The 21,053-nt window shown below is 41.9% G+C and overlaps 1 protein-coding gene across 4 annotated transcripts; it reads right to left on the minus strand.

The window, feature by feature from the left end:
- Window positions 1-305: 305 nt before the first annotated feature.
- On the minus strand, window positions 306-19,966 carry TLR5 (toll like receptor 5). Of its 4 annotated transcripts, XM_048937911.1 has the most exons (3): window positions 19,857-19,966; window positions 11,578-12,632; window positions 306-3,516 (listed from the first exon to the last, which is right to left on the minus strand). In XM_048937911.1, exons 2-3 carry the CDS (start codon window positions 12,623-12,625, stop codon window positions 3,428-3,430), a joined length of 1,137 nt encoding a protein of 378 aa, XP_048793868.1. In that variant the 5' UTR covers window positions 12,626-12,632; window positions 19,857-19,966; the 3' UTR covers window positions 306-3,427. The 4 variants fall into 4 exon arrangements, with proteins under 4 accessions (XP_048793868.1, XP_048793865.1, XP_048793867.1 ...); XM_048937908.1 differs by lacking the exon at window positions 306-3,516 and having other exon boundaries at window positions 9,419-12,632; XM_048937910.1 differs by lacking the exon at window positions 306-3,516 and having other exon boundaries at window positions 9,419-14,224; window positions 19,857-19,951.
- Window positions 19,967-21,053: the final 1,087 nt, after the last annotated feature.

Raw genomic sequence — 21,053 nt, forward strand, 5'->3', positions numbered from 1 at the left:
CTACAGGCTATTTTTTCTGTTTGCAGGAATGCAGGAGTGATGCGCAGATGGTCTGTCGGGATACTTCACCTATTCATTAAGTTTCATTAGATAACATTTGCTCTTTGCCATTTACAAATGTGACACTTTCTGATATAATTAGTGTTACTCCAATCAGAATAAATGGCTGTTTCATTTATTTTAAGTGGGTCATTAAAGTGCCATTCCTGTCTTACGCCTCTGAAGCTGACAACCATACCTGTTCACTCCCTTTTGTGAAGTCGCATCTAATTTCAGAAGGCAAATGGAAAAGGTAATGTATCAGGGCAGATGTTGCTTGTGGCTCCTGCTGAGAGTGGTTCCTGGGTGGCTGATTTTCGCATGTGCTTGATACTCTGATATACTGACAGAACTATTTGCTAAGGCACCTTTTGAAGAAATTCCCAGAGGCATCGAAAAGCTGGGAAATATTTAAAATACATAAGGATAATCTTCTGTTGCTGTATGAATTCCTCTTAGAACTGTGTGGTTGTTAGAAGGAATATGCACAGACTGTGGCTTATCGAGAGCAGTCCTCGGATCTGTTTTCCCCACATTTATTCAGGATGTCCTCTCTCCAGGGGTCATGCTTGTAACCTGGGTGTAGCAGCTCTTGGTATTTCTCAAAGAGGTCCTGAGTCATTAGATAGTGCAATACTATAAACGCCATTTTCTGAGAATTGAAGGGCAGATTTCTGTGATTCTTATCTGGGGAAGGGACAGAGATATCTCTTTTGAGAGGGAGATTTGAGAGCAGTGGGTCACAGTGGTGGACTCTTTCTGATAAATTCTCCTTGTAGATGTGGAATCCTTTGACGGCTACATGTTTAAAGAATGCTTAAGGCCACATCTGCAGGAGAGTCATCCTGATAGTTTTGGATATTGTAAGTAACAAGCAGGACTGAGGCTGAGATCATCTAGTTGTCCTCACGAAGATCTAATGTGATTTTTAAATTTCTCAAGAAGGGCAAAGATTTCAGAAAACAAAGCATATACTACTTTACATCTAGCTATGGGATTAATCTACTCAAGATGTGGTAAAAATGGCTTTTCCTAAAACTAGAAGATCAATGGAACTCCCAGGGTAGCTTTCTACTGATGAAAGTGTGTCAGATCTTAGATTGCTAAAAACTTTAAAAAAGCACACAAACCCAACAACAAATAAGTTACTGCCAACACATTTATTTCTCTCTGCATTTTTTTGTTTTTCTCTAGTTTTCTCCAATTTTGAAGATTTCTTTTTTTTTTTTTTCTTATGGTCTCTGGTTTTCATTTTACCGTGACTTCTCCTCCCAGTTCATCTAGGCTGCAACCATCAAGATATTTCCCTGGTTCTCATCACAGATGACTCATCAAAGACAAAGCACCCATTAATCGATCATCTTACTGATCAGCTTTATTTCTAGTAGTGTCTAGTACTGAGAAAAAGTTGTTTGAAGGTGTTCTTCCCATCCTCCTCAAAGCCAGTAGATATCGTGGAGGTGAGCTGCAATCAATATCCACTGTGATTACTATCCAGTGACTGGATCAAAATATATGGAGTAGTGAAAAAAAACAAGTGGGAGCCAAATAGGAGGGATTTGTCCTTCTAGGCACATTGTGATAACTCCTCAAGTGTTATTAATGCTTGTATATTGGAGCCATAAAGGTGAGAGTCTGGCCAAAGGTTCATAGGTTCAGACAGGATGTGCTGTATTGTAATGCCAATGAAATACAGTCAACAGGATACAGAGGGGATTTCAACCTGAGTGTAAGGGCTACCAAAGGGTCACTGAAAGTTACCTATATACACAAAGTACAGATTCCTCCATAGAAACGCTTTCTCACCTTCTTCCTTCAATCTCAGGTAAGGGAGTAAAGCAAAGGTCAGAGAGCAGTGTGTTATTAAATTAAGAAAGTCAGTGTTCTGAGGTTGTCTGAGAAGCAACAGAACCTGTAGCATGGCAGAAGGGAGGGGGAGGCTTTGCAAGGAGAGCCACTGTGGTGCTTCTGCAAAATGTTTTTGGTGGATTTTTGTTTTACCTCATGCATGTGAATATGGGCCAGTTACTTGATAAAAAGCCTGCTCCCAGCAGGGAGAACAGGTACAAGGAATACTCCCTTCCTCTGGAAATCAAGAGCAATCCAGCTGCAGTGGTATCTTCTAGTATTAGAAGATCTGTTTCACAGACGCTGGCATAGTGGAGTCATGCAGAGGAAGTGTCAATAGGCTTAGTATCTATGTACTGTGTAGAGCTGCCACGTGAATAGGACAGTCCTCTGATGCACCAACAGGGCAGTGCACCTTGCAGTTGGCTGGCTGCAGCCTGGCTCTTCTCCTTCTGCAGGGATGAGCTGGTGGATGACTGGATCAGCCTTCCCCAAAATGTTTTGCTACAGCTGCTCTCAAGCATTTTATAGGCCTTCCTCTTCATATGTTGGCTTGCAGGTAGCTTATTCCTCTCCTTCAAAGTGCATGGCACATGTTCAGACTGCACGTGTGTCCTGGCGTGGAAACAGTCACACTGCCAAATCCTCCAAATGTTGTAAAATTCCAAGACCCAGTCCAAGTCTCTTAAAATAGCACATGTCTGAGCAAACTTCCTGGGGTTTTTTAAACAGCCTTCTGATGTGTGTGTTGGGGTATGAATGGAACTGCGGATTGCTGGAGTGTCAAGGGAACGAATGTGTATATACCCAAATGAGAATATTATGAATGAGTCTCTTCAGAGAAGAACACTGATGAAAAGGACACTGTTAGCAAAAACAACCACAGAAGTACGAGCAAATACTCGGAAGGAAGAACACCCAGGGGGAGTGGGTTCCCACTTTCTAGTGAACTACATTATTTTCTTTTCAGAAGTTATGCTAAATAGGAAAGATTTTCCAGTTTTAGCAAAAAAAAAAAAAAAGAAAGCCCTGAAATGATGTCTGTCCTCAGTGAAAGGACTTCAGGCCATGATGGTAGGTGCCAGAGAAATGTACTTCCATGGCAGTAGGACAGACAGAGCTCTCTTAATAGGAAGTAAATGTTTTAAAAAGTTACTCTCTCATCTGTCATCATGGGATTGAAAAGCCTGACCATTCTGCATGTATTTACCATTGCAGCCCTCTGAAGATAGATGGATTTGCTAGACTCCCCATGAAAAAGATGAGTAAATGTGGCAGTGAAGACAGTGATCTGTCCAAGATTCACTCAGTGTTGAATTGGTCACCTTCATTTCAGGCTATCAGTTTCTCATACCATTCTCTACCTTTCATTTAGTCCTTGTATCTGCAGTATGAGTAGATGGGGAGCTGGTAGGGAATGTGCCCTCTGTAGTAATGCAGCCCACTGCTTTCTTTACCTTAGAAACTACCACAAGCTTCAGATCAAGTTTTCTTCTAGTTGTTAGTTGTTCTGCTTTTGCTTAGCTGGGTTCTTAAGCTTTCAGATCAGACTACAGATCTTCTGCAACCTGTCTTTCCTTTCATGAGGTGATTTGTTTCCATCTTCAGGCAGGACCCAGGCAAGGAGAACTGTGTAAAAATGGGAAATGGGGCAGAAAGCTAACCAGGCGTTTTTAAAGCCTGTCTCAGGTTTCAGAAGAAAAAAAAAAAAGAGAGAAAAGAAATTCTTTGCTTTTTAAATTCTATCTTTACCAACTAGAATCTGCTTTATCTGCCTTCCATCAAATTAGTGGGCATGGTGGTGATGGGTTGACGGTTGGACTAGATGATCTTAGTGATCTCTTCTAACCTTAATGATTCTATGAAATCAGAGTCCTCACTGCTCCTGGTGAGGAACTGTAAAGCCAGAAATGTGTGAAACTCAGCTTGCTTTTTATTGTTCTGCCACACATTCCTTGTTCTTGCTGGTGTGCCCTTGAAGAGTACCAAGGGATCTTGGTAAAGGTACCATGTGTTGTGGATTCCTCTTTGCTCCACAGGAGCTTGTATTTCTCCTTGTGGTGTGGGTTGTGCTGGAGGCAGCACTGGCTGCTACAGCTAAAGGCTGAGCTGGCATCTTCTTACCAAGTCAGGCCTCTGGCAGGAGAGGCATAGTCCAGATTTCAGAGAAAGAGCTTTAATGGCTCCATGAGCTTTCACAGAACCCTGGGTAATCAGTGTGGTGGATTTATCCAGGTAAATGGTTTGCAGGTCTTTCCTAGCTCTTCTTCGTAGCATACCTATTCCTGCCATGTGTGACTCACAGCACAGGATGGTCCTTTCCTGAGTGGGTGCAAATACATTTGCAACAAAAAAGCAGTTCAGGAATTCTTGACAACAGAGAACTAGGGCCAACATAACAAAAAGGAGTCACAAAGCCCTCTAAGATTGGAATTAAAGAAGCTGATGCTGAGAATTGCTTCTAGCATGAGCAATTGTAGTGTACAAACAGTGTAGTTTGTTGTTTTGTATGAGGATTCTATTTGCTCCACTGCTCTCCATGCAGGCTTGAAGCAGTCTGATAACACTGTTATACTCTGGAAGCTTGCAAATAGCAGGTGTACAGCTGATCAACCAAGTGCAGTGACTGCTCATAAATCTCTTTTTGCAGGAGGCTGGTGAACTGGCAAAGATTAAGATACTCTAAACAGCAGTGTAGCATTAGAGGCATGCTAAATAGAATGAAGACTTTTTTGGTGATTACTGATACATACATACGATGTAATTATTATCATTGAAAATACCGACTTCCTTTCTTTGAACATCATGTCTAAACAGGAAAAAGCTAACCTTCCTGTTTGGAGAATTGTTAGTTTCAGAAGGAATATATTTTTCTCTCCTACTTGCAGTTTTCAAAGATTTTATTTTTAATACAAATGGAAAAGACAAACAATAGGCTATCTGAAAGGAAGGAAAACCGCACATCTGAAGCAAACAGAGTCTGCTATGAATAGATAATCTTTGCTCTACAAAATAATTCATGTCACATCTATATACCAAATTTTGCATATTGGGAAAGGAAATGTAGACTTATTTTTGGCAATGGCTACACTGTATGCACACAGCACAGAAAGCAAAAGGTAAGGAAGGTTAGAAAGGGAAGAGAACCCTCCTTCAATCCTTGTGCAAGAGAGAATCACTGAGGAGTTTGGTTGGCCCAACATTAGTGCCTAGATATGATACCAGATTGAATAAAAAGTCTGAATTTAACATTTCTACTATGTGCTTGGCATGGAGTGTTGTCTGTGGTTGGTGTCTGTGCTCACAGTGGCCTTCTGGTAAACCTCAGCTCCCAAAATGTGCTCTTATAAGTTTTGTTGAAGGAAATACCAGTGCAGCAGCATCTGCAGTTCTGTTCCACTGTATGGAATCTTGATGGCTGCCAGGAGCAGCACAGTGACAATGAAGACCAAGATGCTCATCTCATCTTTACAGGGGATGAAATAGAAAACATGTAACATGTGCATATGCAAAAAGTGCTTGTATCCCATAGCAGAACAAAATCTTTGTCATCGCAAAGGCGTTTGTAGCTTCCTGAAGGCTGACATGCAGCCTAGTGGAAATGTCACCAGCAGAGCTTTTGTAAAGACTACTGATGTGAATTTGTCTGTGTGGGAAGTCTGCAATGTTGTCATTTCTCCTTCAGGTTATTTAATTTCAGTTAAGGCCTTGTTTTTGCTGAGCCTATCTATCAACAACAACTACAAAATTTTCAATAGTTGAATTACATATGTGCTGAAGGCAACCATCTAGGGAGGCTTGGAAAGACAGCCTGTGTTGTCTTCACCATCTTCCTAAAGTTGTTCCTTCCTTACTCAAAGCCTGACTAATTTATTCACACTTCCTATTTAAGTGAAAGTATTTAAATACTTAGACTATTTCTTAAAACATTGGCTCTTGTATCTGTGACTGCATTAATTTCCACCTCGTGATCACAGACAAAGTGTAAAGATGTGGTCTTACAGAGTCAAATAACAAACACTTATCGTTGTTTTGTAATCTGTCGGGGTTGTTTTTTTTTTTTTTTTTTGGTGTTTGTTTGTTTTTTAATATACCAGTCTTCTGATTTTGAATGCCTTATTTCACACAACTGTAAGCTTGCATTTGGTATAGAGCAATGAATCTTTGCAACTATTTGCTAGAACTAGTCCTCCTTAATCTACTTGATTTATGAGAGAATTCTGTATGATCCCGTTTGCAGACTCAGACATTAAATCTTTTTCCTTCTCTTGCCTTTGCTTGCTTCTAGTTTCCACTTGGAATGAAATGGAATGGCATGAAGTGCCCTTTTGAAAAGAAGATGCTTAGGCTGCTTTATATACCCTTCCTAATTTTGGTGATCTCCCAGAGATCCATATGTGCTGCTCCTGCTCCATTTGCAGTGTTTTTACCACTCACTCCTGCTACTCAGTTGTATATTGCTCTTCAGCTGTAAGTACTTTGCCAGGTATGGGTCTTGCTTTGTGATTTAACTGGACTGCTGAAATTCACAGTTCTAGCAAGAAGAGAACACATTAAAAGCCATTGTAAAATATTCAGTATCATATGAAATTGAGAAGGTGGCATACAATAATCTGAAGCCCAGATGGTCTCTGGCAGTAAGAAGTAGGAGAGCTGTCATGCTGAGAAAGACCCAGAAGTCAGCAAATGAGCTGAGATAATGATGTAGCACATGAAAAAGAAAGGCAACATGATTCTGAGTAACACATGCATAAGTGTCCCACTCGAGAGAGTGAACTCTGTAGTCTTGTCTGTGCTACCACAGAGATAGTGTAACTGCTGGAGTGGGAGCAATGACAGATAGTAAGTGTAAATTAAGAAGGCAATAGCTCTAGCAGCATGCTGAACCATCTCCCTGAGGAGGCATTAGCAACTGGGGTTAGCAAATGTGAGTGGATGACACTTTGATGAGCCCACTGTGTGTGGATGGGAAGGGGAGCAGAACCCTGGTCTCGATGTGTGTGAAATAATAATCATGTAAAATGTGAAATTATATGTGGTCATGTTATAGGTGAGTTTTATTATCCAACGCAGAAATATGTTTGTGGAACCTGGGTTCTGGCCCCGAGTGCCCTGACTTTTAGTAGGAGTCCATGTAGACTTTGGACCCCAACAGGTTTGCTAACTGTATCTCTTGAACTGCACTGGCTGCTTGACCGGTTAATGTTTATAATACACGTTGGTGTAGGTGGAAGCAAAGTCGTACCATCAAGTATCTCAGCTGATACCATGTGGCACAGAGTCACTGTCCTCTGAATATTTGCCGTGGTGCTACTGCAAATGCATTCACCAGATTCCATCCTAATAGCTTGTTTTAGAGCCAGTGTCACACTTCACACCCTATTCTGGACACTCTCCAGCAAGTTAATGTCTTCTGCTGAGGAAGGTGAGTAAAACTGATGAGAGTATCCTTAACTGAAGAGCCATAAAATTCTAATAGAGCAGTAATGTTCCCAGCAAGCCTAAAGGGAATCTGATCAATAGTTATGAGGTTGGAGCTCAATTTATGGCCCTAATTCATCAAGCATAGATGTTCTCCTTTTTTGTACAGGATGCTTTTGCGATTTCTGCTGAGCAGAGCAGTATAAAGTCTGCAGAAGCCCTTTCTCAACATTTCCTCTGGTTTGTCATTTAAAAGAGGTGACTCCATGGTGGCGGTGATCAGAGTCCTATGATCTATTTGAAGTCAATTTTTTAGTCTATAGGACAGACTGTGCCAACTGGGAAGACTGCATTTGTTCTCAGAGTCTCAGGCTTGGAGTGGTTTCACAAAGGATAAAAAAAGAAAGTTATTTCAGATTTCATTAAAGTTTCACCCTGGATTTATTCATATGCCTGCAAACCAGTCTGCAATCAGGAAGGGTTCAATAGCATTTTCTGCAAAAATCCTTCTGCTGTAAGTGCCAGCCTCTTGGAGCAGAATTTGCAGAGCAGGCTGAGGCTGGGCTTCCTCTATTTTTATGACACCTCTGTGGTATAAGGATGTTTTCTCAGCTGGTCCTTACAGTTTTGATCACTTTACACTTCCAAAATTGTATACAAAGATGGAGGCACATGGTGAAATTTCATCCAAAGTCTTCATTACTTTTATGTAAAAAGTCAGATCTGTTCAAAGTCTGAAGTACATGCAAGTTAGATCTAGCTGCCTCCCACCCATGGCAAAAACAGTAGAGAGAAGGATTTAAAACAGAATGGCAAAGCCTTGGCTAAAACCATCTTGGCAAACTATATCTACTTATATTCAGTAGTTCCTCCATATGTTATCTGAATTAAATTTTAAGTATCTGAAACAATAAGAGTGTCTTATAAGTACAGAGTAAGGCCCAAACCGGAGAGGGCATTCTATTACTACAACGAAAAATGTTTTGTGAAAGTCACACAGATGTAATTTAAGTATGCTTTTAGAATTGCCATGTCTTACACCATGTGCAGATTCCTCAGCTAACAGTCTAGACCTGCACATGATCTTGATTGTACAGATTCATTCCTCCTTTGGCTGCCTGTCAGTGATGCTTAATAATGTTAAGTACTCTCTGACATAACCTCTGACTTCAAAGAATGCCTTTAAGTATTTGCACTAGCTAGAGTAAAAAAAAAAAAATAATAGCTTGACATTTTTAGAGAGCTGAAAGAAAGGCACAGTGATGGCTTTCCTAACAGCCTGCAGGGTCTCTGGAAAGCTGGGACTGCTGCTTCTTTCTCTGACCTTCTGCAGCAGCTTTTGTCTGTAATGTCAGTGGCTGCAATGGACAGAGGCAGGAGTGTAGAGAAACCCTTGCTGTTACTTGAGCCAACAGCGACACCCAGGGCTTCCTGAGCACAGCCTGGTCCCTTTTTCAATCCCTCTGCCCCAAGCAAACTTTACAAGGTTTAGCCCTTTTCTGTTCAGGGATGCCTACACTGATTGAGACAGAAATAATATTTCACTGTAGTAGTTGTATTAACAGAATATTGAAAGTAAATTAGATCAGTCGCAAGTGCTTCTATACTCAAACAGCTGCATTCACATGAAGTGGATTGTACCTTCTTATTTCTATGAAAATAGTTACGATGGTAGTTTTTGTTTGCAGCTCAGGTCAAGACACGACCAGTTTGTAAACCCATCCATTCCTGCATCTTCACTACAGAGAAGAACTTACCTAGCCAGTACTGGAACTATTTTGGTGAGGCTGAGCAAGCAGCTGCACAGTGCTGAGCTGCAGTTGTTAAACCACAGCAATGATAGATCAGACTTTTTATTAAAATGACCCTGAATGTCCCCCTGCAGATGCATATCTAAGAAAAGGAAGGTAAGAGGAAGAAAGAGCATACCAGATATTTATGACTCTAGAAAACTATTTCAATAGAATCAGAAAAAAAAGATCTTCATTGATCAAGATACAGGACATACCAAGAACAACTCACAAGACAAACAAGTTATCCATAAATTCCATCCACAGAATGTAAAAGCTTCCCGGGAGCCACTTATGGCTATGGAGGTAGTTTCTTGTTTGGTTTTCAGGCTTGCTTCAGATCTGAAGGGGATACCTGCTTCTCTCTGCACAGTGGGAGGCAGCTGAGAAAATGGCCAATTGGAACAGCAGCAAATGAAGCATCCCAGTAACTGTGGCTTCACCACCAAGCAGAAGAATTGAAAAGGGGAAAAGAAATGAATGAAGTTCAAAGGCTGTGTGTTGCAGTTGAGAATCTGAGCCTAGCTGAGTAGAAAACAAAATCTACATAGCACCATTTTAAAACATAAAGTTGTAAGGCACTCCCACACCGTACAGTGGTCTCTTTTTGAAAAGAACAAAAAACAAAACAAAAATGGGCATCTTCCTGTCACTGAAACAGAGACCTGGAAGTATTTAACACTCTGAAAATCAATAGTAAGTTGTTTGAAGCTGAGCATCCAAAATGTGAGGCATTTGCGATTCATTTAATTCTTCTGAAAATAAGTGCCACTGTCCATAAAATAATTGCACTTTCTTAGCTCTCAAGTTGTTTCCAAGTTTAGTAGGATTTAAAATGAATCTCTCTACCTGCTTTTTCAGGAAAGGATAAAGCAGATCTGTTTTGTCCTCCCATAGCACAGCTAAAATAGAAAGTATTGGGAAAGCTAGAGGCCCATCAACTGTCAGCGTGAGACTGTCGCTACAGTTTGCAGCTCTATACCACTGACGTTCCTTTGCACTTTTTTTTCCTTCAGAATTTGGGAAGAAAGGTTATCTAAAAACCAGTCTATATCTTGATAATCTTCAGGCCAACGCAGATATCGACTTCTTTGTAAAAAAATTCGAATTGGCTTATGTTTCATCAGTTGATATTGAGAAAGTGACCCAACTACTACCATAATGAGAACCTCTTTCAAATCACTGAAGTATCTGCTCTGGGCAAAATTAAAGGCTTCTACACACCACCCATCTTTGAGAAAATGCCTGGTAACAACACAAATTGTTTTCCTGCTCTTCCAAATAGCATCACGAATATTGTTGATATGTTCTTCCCCAGGCAAGAAATCTCGTTCCTCAAAGCACAAAGTAAATCTGTTCTTATCAAAATACTGTGAATCCAAGTGCTTCAGCAAAGAATTCTGGACCCATTCGAAATCATTTTTGCTGTAGCACAAATACGCATCATACATGTATTCACTTGTATCTGCTGCTGGTGGATGGCTTCCTATCAAAGTTTTGGTGATGGTCTTATACCAGATAAAACAAATCCCCCGGCAGCGAGTAAAAATAATGGCTGACATCAGAAACATCAGAAGGGTGACAGAAATGAAAACGAATACTGAGAACCTGAGTGTCTGCTGGAGTTCATCTTCATCACAATCATCATATGTCAGAAGTGACAGTGGTACCCCTGCTAATGCAGGTGGGTATACACAGTACCTGTCAGACTCTGAGCCAGCTAGGGTTACATTGGTTTCATTTAGCCTCACTAGTAGGCTTTTTAAAGCACAGTCACAGACATACTTGTTATGTGTTATATCCAGAATACTCAAAGTCATAAAGACTTCAGGCTTAGGGGAAAAAAGCTGGTTTCCAGACAAGTTCAGGTTTATGAGGCTTCGTGGAAAAACCCCAAGAGAGAGGTGAGACAATAGGTTAGAGGCTAGATTAAGTATTTTTAGAGATGTTAGACCACTAAAAATCTCCTGTGGAAGAGCACTAAGGTAGTTGTTGTTCAGGAATAGAATCTGAAGTTTAGACAGTGTCCTGAACACATCCAAACATAAACCTCTCTCCCACACAAGCTGTAACATGTTTTCTCCTAGATCCATATAAATCAACTGGTTATTTTCTATAGCATTAACACGTTTTTCACAGTAAGAGATGCGATTCTGCTTTAAGGAGAGATACTGCATATCTGGAACTTGGAAAAGAACATACAGGTCACCCAGATTTGCGAGCCAATTTCTCTCTAATTCAATATGTGTTGCTGCTATTGCTGTGTGAGCTACAGACGTCAGCTTATTGTCACCTATAAAGGCAGTAGTCAGATGTGGAAAGGAAGGGAGTTTTTTTAAGGCATTATCTCGGAGATCAATTATTTTCAGACTTACCAAGTTACTGAAAGATTTTTGACCAATCATCCCAATATGATTTTGCTGTAAATCAATATACATTATACTGTGTAGCCCCTCAAAAGTATAATCGTACAACTCACCTAAAAGGTTACTTGAGAGATTGAGAATTTTTAGGTTTTCCAAGCCAAAAAATGCTTGCTTTTGGATTTGATTTACCTTGTTTCTGAAAAGGTTTAGAAATTCCAGATTACCAAGGCTTTGAAAGATTAAAGAATTGAGAGAGAAAATGAATCCATTGGAAATATCAAGCAAACGAAGATCGCTTCTTGCTAGTCCTGTAAATGTATCCTTATCTGGATTTTTTAAGTTCTTAAAGCCAAATCCTGAGCCCATTGTATGAAAGCGAAATGATAAATAATTGATTCGAGTCCCCTTAATAGCTGTGCAGAAATACTGGACTGTCTCTGTGCTCCAGCCATTCTCACTAATGTCCAGTGAGTTAAATGTAATATTTCTGAAAGGATTTGGGCATTTGGCCCAGACCATTTTATCCGTCTTATACAAAGTGTTAGAACTGAGGCTGAAAAATGAGAAGTGTTTTCCTTGGAAGCTGGTAAGATCACTTTCACACAGGTTGGATATCTTGTTGAATTTCAGGTCCACAGCTTTCAAGATGGTTAGATTATAAAATAAGGGGTGTGGATGAAGTTTTGTGATTTGGTTTCCTGAAAGATCCAATTCTTCTAATGAGCTCAGATCTTGAAAGTAACGCTGCTCCAGGATGGAATCTCCAAGGTTGTTCTGAAACAGACGGAGAATGGTCAAACGTTGCAAACCCGCAAAAGAATCGAGATTCAGCAGAAGAATGTTATTGAACCCCAGGTCCAAGACACGAAGGTTTGGCAGGTTCCTGAAAGCTTCTTTTCCTATGTAAAGGGGAAAGACATGTTGTGTTCCAATTTCCAACAAAAACAAATCCTCCAGCAGTGGAAATGAAGTTGCAGTCACTTGTCTGATATAGTTGTAAGTTAGAAAAAGCTTTGCGGTGTCCTTTGGCACAGGTGGAACACTTGTGAGGTTGCAGGAATTATACATGGACACACGGTCTTCTGAATAGCAGCTTTTAGATGCACATAGATCTCCAGCTAGTAATATACCAAAGACAGTTATTAGCTGTTGATGTAACATTGTGAATCTGCATGAAAAAAATTAAAATATTAAGATTAATTCTGCTATTGACTGTCTGAGCAATAAGTTGTACAACAACTTTTTAACAGTTGTAGTATGAACGACTACTGGCATGCTAAAAATGACATTAGGATAAATCCCAGATTGCTTTCTTTGAAGTCTACGAGGTATCACCTGATTGTCTGATTGCTCAAAATATGGGTCCCAAAGAGACATGAGTTCCCAAGACATGAAAAGTAACCCTACTGCTATACATCTTAAGATGTAACTACTGCAAGATATAAAAAACTACATTTGCTGAACCGTAAATTGTTAAGCTATACAATGAGGTACATAGCATAATTTATGTATCTCATTGATTAATCCATTTATTAATTTATTCCTACTCTGGATTTTCCATGCATTATGTCATCTGTCTCTCTCTCCCTCTCTCTCTCTCTCAGGCAAAAACCTCTCCAAAACAAGGCAAGTCTTTTTTACTGAGCATGATGTAGAGTAGAGTGAATTATTAGCACCAAAGTAGTTGTTTCTGTACTGTAGGTAGAAAAAACAACACACCACAGTTAATTAAGATTGCAGCCATCTGTCTCTCTTTTTTAAACAACATTCATTGAAATGATTTACTGACTGACAACTCAGTGTAAGGTTTTTGGTGACCTCCAGCACAGTCTGCTTAAAAACCGCAAAGTGTAAATCCTGGTGGAACCAAACCCTCTGATGGCCACCAAACAGCTACAAGGTATGCCTGTTTCAGAAAGCAAAAAGAGTTGGGCTTTAAGCGGGTAATTTAAAGGAGGTAAATACCATTAATTGTTATGATTTAGACACACTGCTCCTTTAACGTGCAAGAACAGAATTCTATGCAGAATTTAGGTCTTGAACTAAAATCTTTTATGCTTATTGCTATTGTGTAAGGGGCACAGACTGAGGAAATGAACAAGTATGTCAATAGAAAACAATCTGATACTCACATTTCAAACACCAAACGAAAGTCCAAGCCATTTTTAACAGACTGCTAAATAGGAATTACTAATAGATTAGTACAGTACAATCAAGTCTCATAAACTTTGACACAGTCCCACAGAACCTAACTCTTAACAGAGTACCAAAGCTCTGTTAAGAGACTTTAACTGCATCTGAGAGGAATTATCCCTAGTAATAGAAAGTAATTGTCTTTTCTACTCCCCTATTTTTTTAATTTTTTTATTTTTTTTACCTAGCAGGCACTGTTGAAAGGCTGCATTCTAAGTAGCAAACTATATAATATTGTAAGTCTTCTTCATTACTGCAAAGAGGTAGGGGGACTGAGACTGTGACCTTTGTAATATATATGAGCCAGAAAGGAGTTAGCTGTCCCCTGGAGAGTCACAAAGAAATTGTCGCTCATCCTTTCCATGCCCCCAACAAAAAATGCACTGCAGTACACACAGGTAAATAATGTGTTAGGGATCCCGTTTTTGCTGATGGCCAAGAACGTTCACTTACTTGCTTTTAAGAAGAGTGATACGAAGGGGAAATTTCAGTTTCAGAAGTGGTTTTGAGTCACAGTCATTAGCGTGCTTACTGTCCTCAGCTGCCTCTGCTTCTGCCACAGAACCCCTGGGTCAGATATAAACCAGCACATGACTTCACCTGATGTGTACTTAGGAGAACCATCAGCTGACTTCAGTGGTTCTGAACTGTCAGCCAGAGCTTTTGGAGAATGAAGCAGCAGAGGTGCTGGCTATCTGGACAGGCTCTAGAGAAGATCACTCTGATACAATTATTAGATTTATTGTTAGATTGTTAAAGATTCTTATCAGTAACTTATTGTAGTGACCATAGTAGCTTCCCGTGAAGAATTTTCCTAGGTGATGCTCATGTAAACTTTCACCAAAACCATCCAGGCCATTTTCTGTAGGTCACTGAATCACAGATGAGTGGTGTGCAATGGTACCAACTGCTTTTGATAAGTGCCTGAGAATCTCACCTATAATTGCTGCAAGTCTGTAGAGGGAATGAACCTGAATCCTACTGCCAGCTGGGAAGGCATTCTTTTCCTTTAACTTCATATCTAAAGGTCTTGCAATCTTGAAAGCAGGATGTAAGATCTCACTTGCTGTTATCCTGATGTTTTTTTATGGAATGCTGCTAGCTGTCACAGGCACCACAAAAGCTCCCAAGGGAAAGAGAAGAAAAATGTAGGTTCAAACAATGTCAGCATGTATTTCTTGCCCGTAAAATTAATACGTAGAGGCCAGTACTCTTCTTTCCCTTCCATACCCAGCAGAGACAAAGACCATTTAATTGTGTGTTTTGATTTTTCATCCATGATGAGATGTCTTTGTATTAAAAAAATCAGTGATTTAACATAAAATTAATCTGTGCACTGATTTCACCATCACTCTACAGTTTTGCTTGCGAATGTCTACAAAATACACTTAATCCAAGTTCTGCATGTACATATCCAGAGCCAGGCCAACTGAATAGAGATTGTTTTATGTTTCTTTAACCACAACTGCAGAATTTGCAACAGATTCTGTGAATAAGTTTCTAGACAGAGTGGAGCCATACCTCTGCTTTCTGTCAAAATCTAAGATTAATCCTCTAATTTCAAATCCAATCATCAAGAGATGTTTCTGTGTAGATAATCATATCATTTCAAATGTTACATTTCTGATTTTTAGATATAATGCATTCTTTCTAACTTCTGTCCCTCTTCTGTCTTCACCAGAGCTGTGGTACAATGAACGGAGGGTCGTGCCCAGATGGAGCTTCTAAATTCCACTTGAATTATTTACAGTCTTAGTAGGGATTTTTTTCCGACACACACTGCTTCTCTGTCCATGGCATCCAACATTGCTGACATAAGTTGCAGGACATCAGCCTCCAAACCTTGGAAAATGATACATCTAAGTGGAAGGAGACACTGAAAGAACCGGGAAAGAGTTTCCTGCAGCTTTCCAGTTTTGCAGAACAAAGGAAATACTGATTGAATGCAACATTATGCCAAGGAAGCACGTATGGACAAAATGAAGAAGACAGGAACAGCAGGTGCTAATCCTGTACTCAATACTCAGCTCTGAAGTTGAAGCTAAAACTAGCTTTTTTAATTCAACAAACCAAAATTAAGCAACCATTATTGTAATTCCAGGAGTTTATAATCTTCCAGAAGAGCTCTTACAGCCCTTGGATTGTTGTCTGCTCAATAGCCAAGCCTCAGTAGGAGAAATACAACGTTGTTACCTGACATACATACTTGCTTATAGCCTTGTGGTTAAAGCAGTGTCTTTAGATACAGCCTGAAGCTTCTCAAACTGAGGAAGGTTAAGATACTCTGCTTCCTTAATGGTCTAACTGGGTCATGGTATCAGAGGTCTCTCATTTCCACGCTCAGTTTGAAATAAAATGTCCATGAACGGTGTGCTCTGCTCTTGATTTAGAGCTGCAGCTCTGTCAGAGATGTTCCATGCAGGTTCCCCAGAGGATGCAACTGATGTGCAGGGCTCCTCACCCTGGGCTGTTCTGTGCAATGGTTTGCACATACTGGGGGCAGCAGAAGAACATGGTGGGGCTGTGTAGGTCGATGGCTGAAGGAAGGGCATATGGATCAGATTTCGAGGACTTGGCTGTCCAAATTCTATCGAAATTCACCTGATTAGATCAATGTGTTTTTCTCATTCATCAATTCTTGGGTCCCTTACTGCCACTCAAATGAAGGAGCCTTCCTTTCCTGTTATGTCTGTATATCCACAGCCACATCCTGATTCTTAAAGAACAGCGAGTCATTTTTACTTCTTGGAGGAAGTGCAGATCAAGGAAAGTACCCTTATCTAAAATGTTACAGGTTTTTCTTCACTCGTGGTATCACTTATGGACATCTATCTAAGGGACTGGTTATACACACTGACTGAAAGGCAGTATTTGATATTTGGTGAAATTTCTTAGGAAAAAAAAAACACAAGACCTTCAAAAAGCACCCTCTTTCTTTTAACCTAACAGTAAGCCAGCGGACAAGGAGTTTGTTTATAACATTTATCTAGGCCACAACAGAGATCTTAAAAGATACATCACACACAGTAAGGCCAGCCACATAAAGGGCAGTGAGAATATGCTATTGTGAGAATAGGTATCATTGCTGTTGTCCTATTAGATCAAATCTACTTACTGAAACAAAAATAAGGCTCCACGCTTTTTCCCTGGCTCTAAGCCATCAGAATATATGCATTTGGGCTTGTAAAAAGTTGTGCAGTGTAAACAAACTGTTCATGTGGGGCCCCTCTAGCCAATTACAATCTAAATTAAAAAAGAAAAAAAAATAAAAATCAAATGATTAATGAATGTGCCCTTCCAACCTCCTCAGCCTCTCCCTTAAGCTGCTAGGATGCATAATCCAAATACAGCATTTTCCATCTTGGAATCAGAAAGTGTGCTATAAGGCAGGTGAGTGGTGAGGCAGTTCCTTTCACAGATGGGAGACCTAAAGCAATAAGGCATTACGTGACCTGACAGAGCACAGGTGTCATAAAAAACAGCCACTGATTTGGGTAATGAGAAGCTATGCATTGGATGTAATTATCTAGTTCCTGTTCATCACTTAGATTCATTTTTATATACCTTAAGATCATATGGTGAGATGCAGACATGCACACTTCAAAGACCATGATTCCTCTACTCTTCTGTTATTACAGCTCTTGTAAAACAATGTGGTCTCCAGAAGGACAGGGAAACAAATGTGAGTGTATAGACAAAAAGCAGGCTGGTGTTGCTTGGGAGGGAGACACCCAAAACAGATCCAGGCACAGAGAAAGTGCTGTAGCCCCAGAGTCCAGCCCCTGACACTGCTTTGAGCATCTCCCTCCTGAACAGCACCAGCTTGCTTTTCTGCTGGGCTAGTGACCCCACTTGGTTTGTCTGCCAGCCCCAGGCAGCCCTGCCCTCGCTGATTAGGGGATGATGAAGGCTGAGAGAGACTCAACTAGGCTTGAGAAGGGTTTCTAGTACTCTTCCAAGCCATGAGGAAAGGAACTTCTCAAGGCTTCATGGAGGACAGCAAAGATTTTTTCCAACTCACTGCTATGATTGTTTCTCAGTGAGAGCACCTACTGAAAGCTGCATAAACCATCCACACATGGGTGTTCCTGCTGAATCTGTGTTGGTTTCTTTTTCTTTGAAAAGTAATATGCAATACCTACCTGGTCTAGATTAGAAGATGCTCTGGGAAAAACAAGTAGCTATTGTTTTGGACTGTGTTTTTCACAAAGTGAGTTTAGCCCAGGGACAAAAGGGCCCTTTTTTTTGTGCTTCTGCAGTAATTAGAAACAGCCAGGTTTAACACTCTCAGATCACAAGAAGATCAAAGAAGACCATAAGAAGTAAATATTAAGAATGACAGCTAGGTTGGAGGTTGCACTTTTAGCTTAGGAGAGGCCAATGCTCAGAGATTTAACATAAAATCCTGAGGAGGGAGTGGAGAAAGGGATCCAGAGCACAACTCCTAGGGCCAGAGGCAGAATTTGGTACAGCCTTGCCTACAAAGCCTATATTTTAATAAAGCTAAGCAGCACTGTGATGCCATTAACTGGTGGTCAGGCAGAAAGCAGCAGTAAGGGTTGGTAGCTGAAGTCAGCAAATATTACTGAATGGCTGGCTGGAATTGAAGTGACATGGTGGTCACTCCATTACTCCTGCAACCCAGTCTGAGCAGAGTATTTAGTAACAAATTATTAAAAGATCATAGGGACAGGTGCCGATAACAGACAACAAAGAAATATTTCTTTTGCAAGTATGTTTTCTGCACAAATATTTTTAAAAACTATTGAAACATAATAAGCTGCAAATGTAGGAGGGAGACAGACAACTTAATTGAAGTTAGAAACCTGCTCTGCTCTTTTCTTCAGACATTTAAATGGTAATTTGTGAATTTCTTTGCATTAGGATTAGAGTAAATTTAAGTTAGTTCTAACTTGCCACTGGAGGTGCAAAAATGTGAGAAGTACATTTGTAAGTATAGGTGAAAGAAGCCTGTAAGCCTGTGCTGTAAAAGCCATTGTGCACAGGAGATGTAACAAGTGAAGAAGGTAGAAAAGCAGCTGTCCTGCCTGAAAGTCACTGCAAGAAGTGACTGGTGAGCTCCTGTACAATGCAGTGCCAAACCCTCCTGTGTCAACAAATACACACTAACTGCTGAAGCACTGATTACTTAGGACTCATTTTGTTTCTAGAAGTTGTTGCACAATAACAGCGCTTCAGGAAGAAACTGAAAGCTTGTCACCAATTAGGGGGAAGATAATGTCTCATCTGCCCTCTGGCATAAAGCCCAGCTCGATGAACTCTCCCATGACCTGGGAGATGGTGGATGCTCCTTGCAGTAAATCACAGAATTAAAGGTGTACTGTAACAACAGATCACAGCACCTACAGCTGCATTTAGACATATTCTGAACTAGAAGTATGCTTACATCAAAACAGTCGTGTGATACAGCCAGATTTAGATGCAGACTGCTCGGCCTTAGCAGACCCAAGGCATTGCCAGGAGTACACAAAACAAAATATTGCGTGCTCAGACAGTTGAGCGTGACAAAAGAGGGGCAGAGAACTCTGATAACCAGGCAGGTGGAGCAGGGCCTCGTCAGCTCCTGCCTTGGATGCCTACATACCTCTTAGGAATTTTACACCTTGACTATGCCAGTGGCCCACCACTCTTTCTGACAAGTATTTCCTCATATGCAACCTGAAGCTCCCCTGCTAGCTTTGTCAGCCTCAGGGGCAGGGGGAGAGGGGAGTTGCTGGATAACATACTGCTTTCAAAACAGGTGAAGTGCAACCCAGGTGATAAAATCTCCCGCAGGATGGATACCAACTAACGGCTCAGAGTGGAAAGGCTGAGGTGGGAAGGAGCAGCTCGGCGCCTGGACAACCACAGGCTGCAAAGGACCTCAGAAAGGCCATCAGCGGGTCAGGCGCGTGGCATCCGCATCTGCTCCGACCTGCCCGGCTGCCGTGGAAGCGGAAGGTGAAGGACCACAGGTGCACCCAGCGCCAGCACTCCTCCCCACACCGCTGCAGCACGAAGCCCATCATCAAGCCCGGAGAAGAGAACGTAGGGGTAAGCGCTCAGCTCGCTGACCGCAGCACGGGACGCACGGCTAATTCTTGGGTGCGCGGCCACGGGACGCCCGGCCTTCGTTTTACCCCGTTCCTCCCGCTGCTCGGCCCCCCCGCACCCCGTGCCTCACGCCGCCCGCACTCACCTTCCCCGGCCCCGGGGCGGCACGGCCGGCTACGAGACCCCCCTGCGGAGACGGCGGGCCGGAAAGCGGCCGAGCCTCCCGGGAACGCGTGGCAGCAGCTCTCCTTCTCTCCTCCCCCACACACGGCGGAGGGCTGCGCGGGGTTACGCTGGCTGCGGATGGAAGGCGTGCGCGAGGCGGGACGGGTCGCTGCGGGCACGCGGCAGCAGTTAGCGAATGCCTGCAGGGGGCGGCCGTCGCGCTGCGGCGTGCCCAGGGCGGTGGTGGAACACCTGTGGGACGCGAGGACGGCAGCAGTTACACGGATGCGGCTGACTTGCTGCCATCAGCTGCTGTGTGGTGATCCGGCCTCCGTACAACGAGCAATATCATCTGTACTTGGGATCACCAAGTACTCGCCTCGGTGTGAACAATGTAGGAATGGTGTTTGCTGCTTGGTGCTCGAGTTTTCATGCTGACAGGCACATCTATGGAGAAAGCTTCAGGGGACTTGATAGCAGCCTTTCAGTACCTGAAGGGACCCCCAGGAAAGCTGGGGAGGGACTTTTATAAGGGCACATAGTGACAGGATAAAGGGAATTGGCTTTAAACTGGAAGAGGGTAGATTTAGACTAGATGTTAGGAAGAAATTCTTTACTGTGAGGATGGTGAGACACTGGCACAGGTTGCCCAGAGGCTGTGGATGCCCCTCCCAAGCATAATTAAAGGCCAGGCTGAGTGGGGCTGGGAGCAACCTGGTCTGGATGGAGGTGTCCCTGCCTATAGCAGGGGGTTGGAACTAGATGGTCTTAAAGGTCCCTTCCAACACAAACTGTTCTGTGATCTCTGTCACTTCTCACCCTGACCAGGGTCACACTGCCCTTTCAGTAAAGAATTCCTAACATCTAACCTAAATTTTCCCTCTATTAGTTTGTATGGGGCTGCTGAGTCACAGCCTGAACCTCTGATTGATCACCTGAGGCGAGCACTGAGTCAGCCCTGGGAGCACAGGTGAAGGCAATTCAACTGTGCTGCATGAAGGGGTGGAGCCTGGTTCCACTTCTCCTAGACCCATTTAAGAGCTGACTGCCAGTGGGGAAGGGTCTCTTCTGGAGAGCCGCTCCACTGGAGTTCATTATGCAAGCCCAGGATTGGGTGAGTGTTTTCTTTTCCTTACTCCAGTATCGTAATTACATCAGACAAATTCCTCGATGTACT

This window comes from Lagopus muta, chromosome 2 (genome assembly GCF_023343835.1).
Source record: "Lagopus muta isolate bLagMut1 chromosome 2, bLagMut1 primary, whole genome shotgun sequence".
NCBI classification, from domain to species: Eukaryota; Metazoa; Chordata; class Aves; order Galliformes; family Phasianidae; genus Lagopus; species Lagopus muta.

What these genes read in the sequence shown, in the direction of transcription:
- TLR5 (XM_048937908.1), bottom strand. Translation starts at nt 12,625, where the DNA reads ATGTTACATCAACAGCTAATAACTGTCTTTGGTATATTACTAGCTGGA.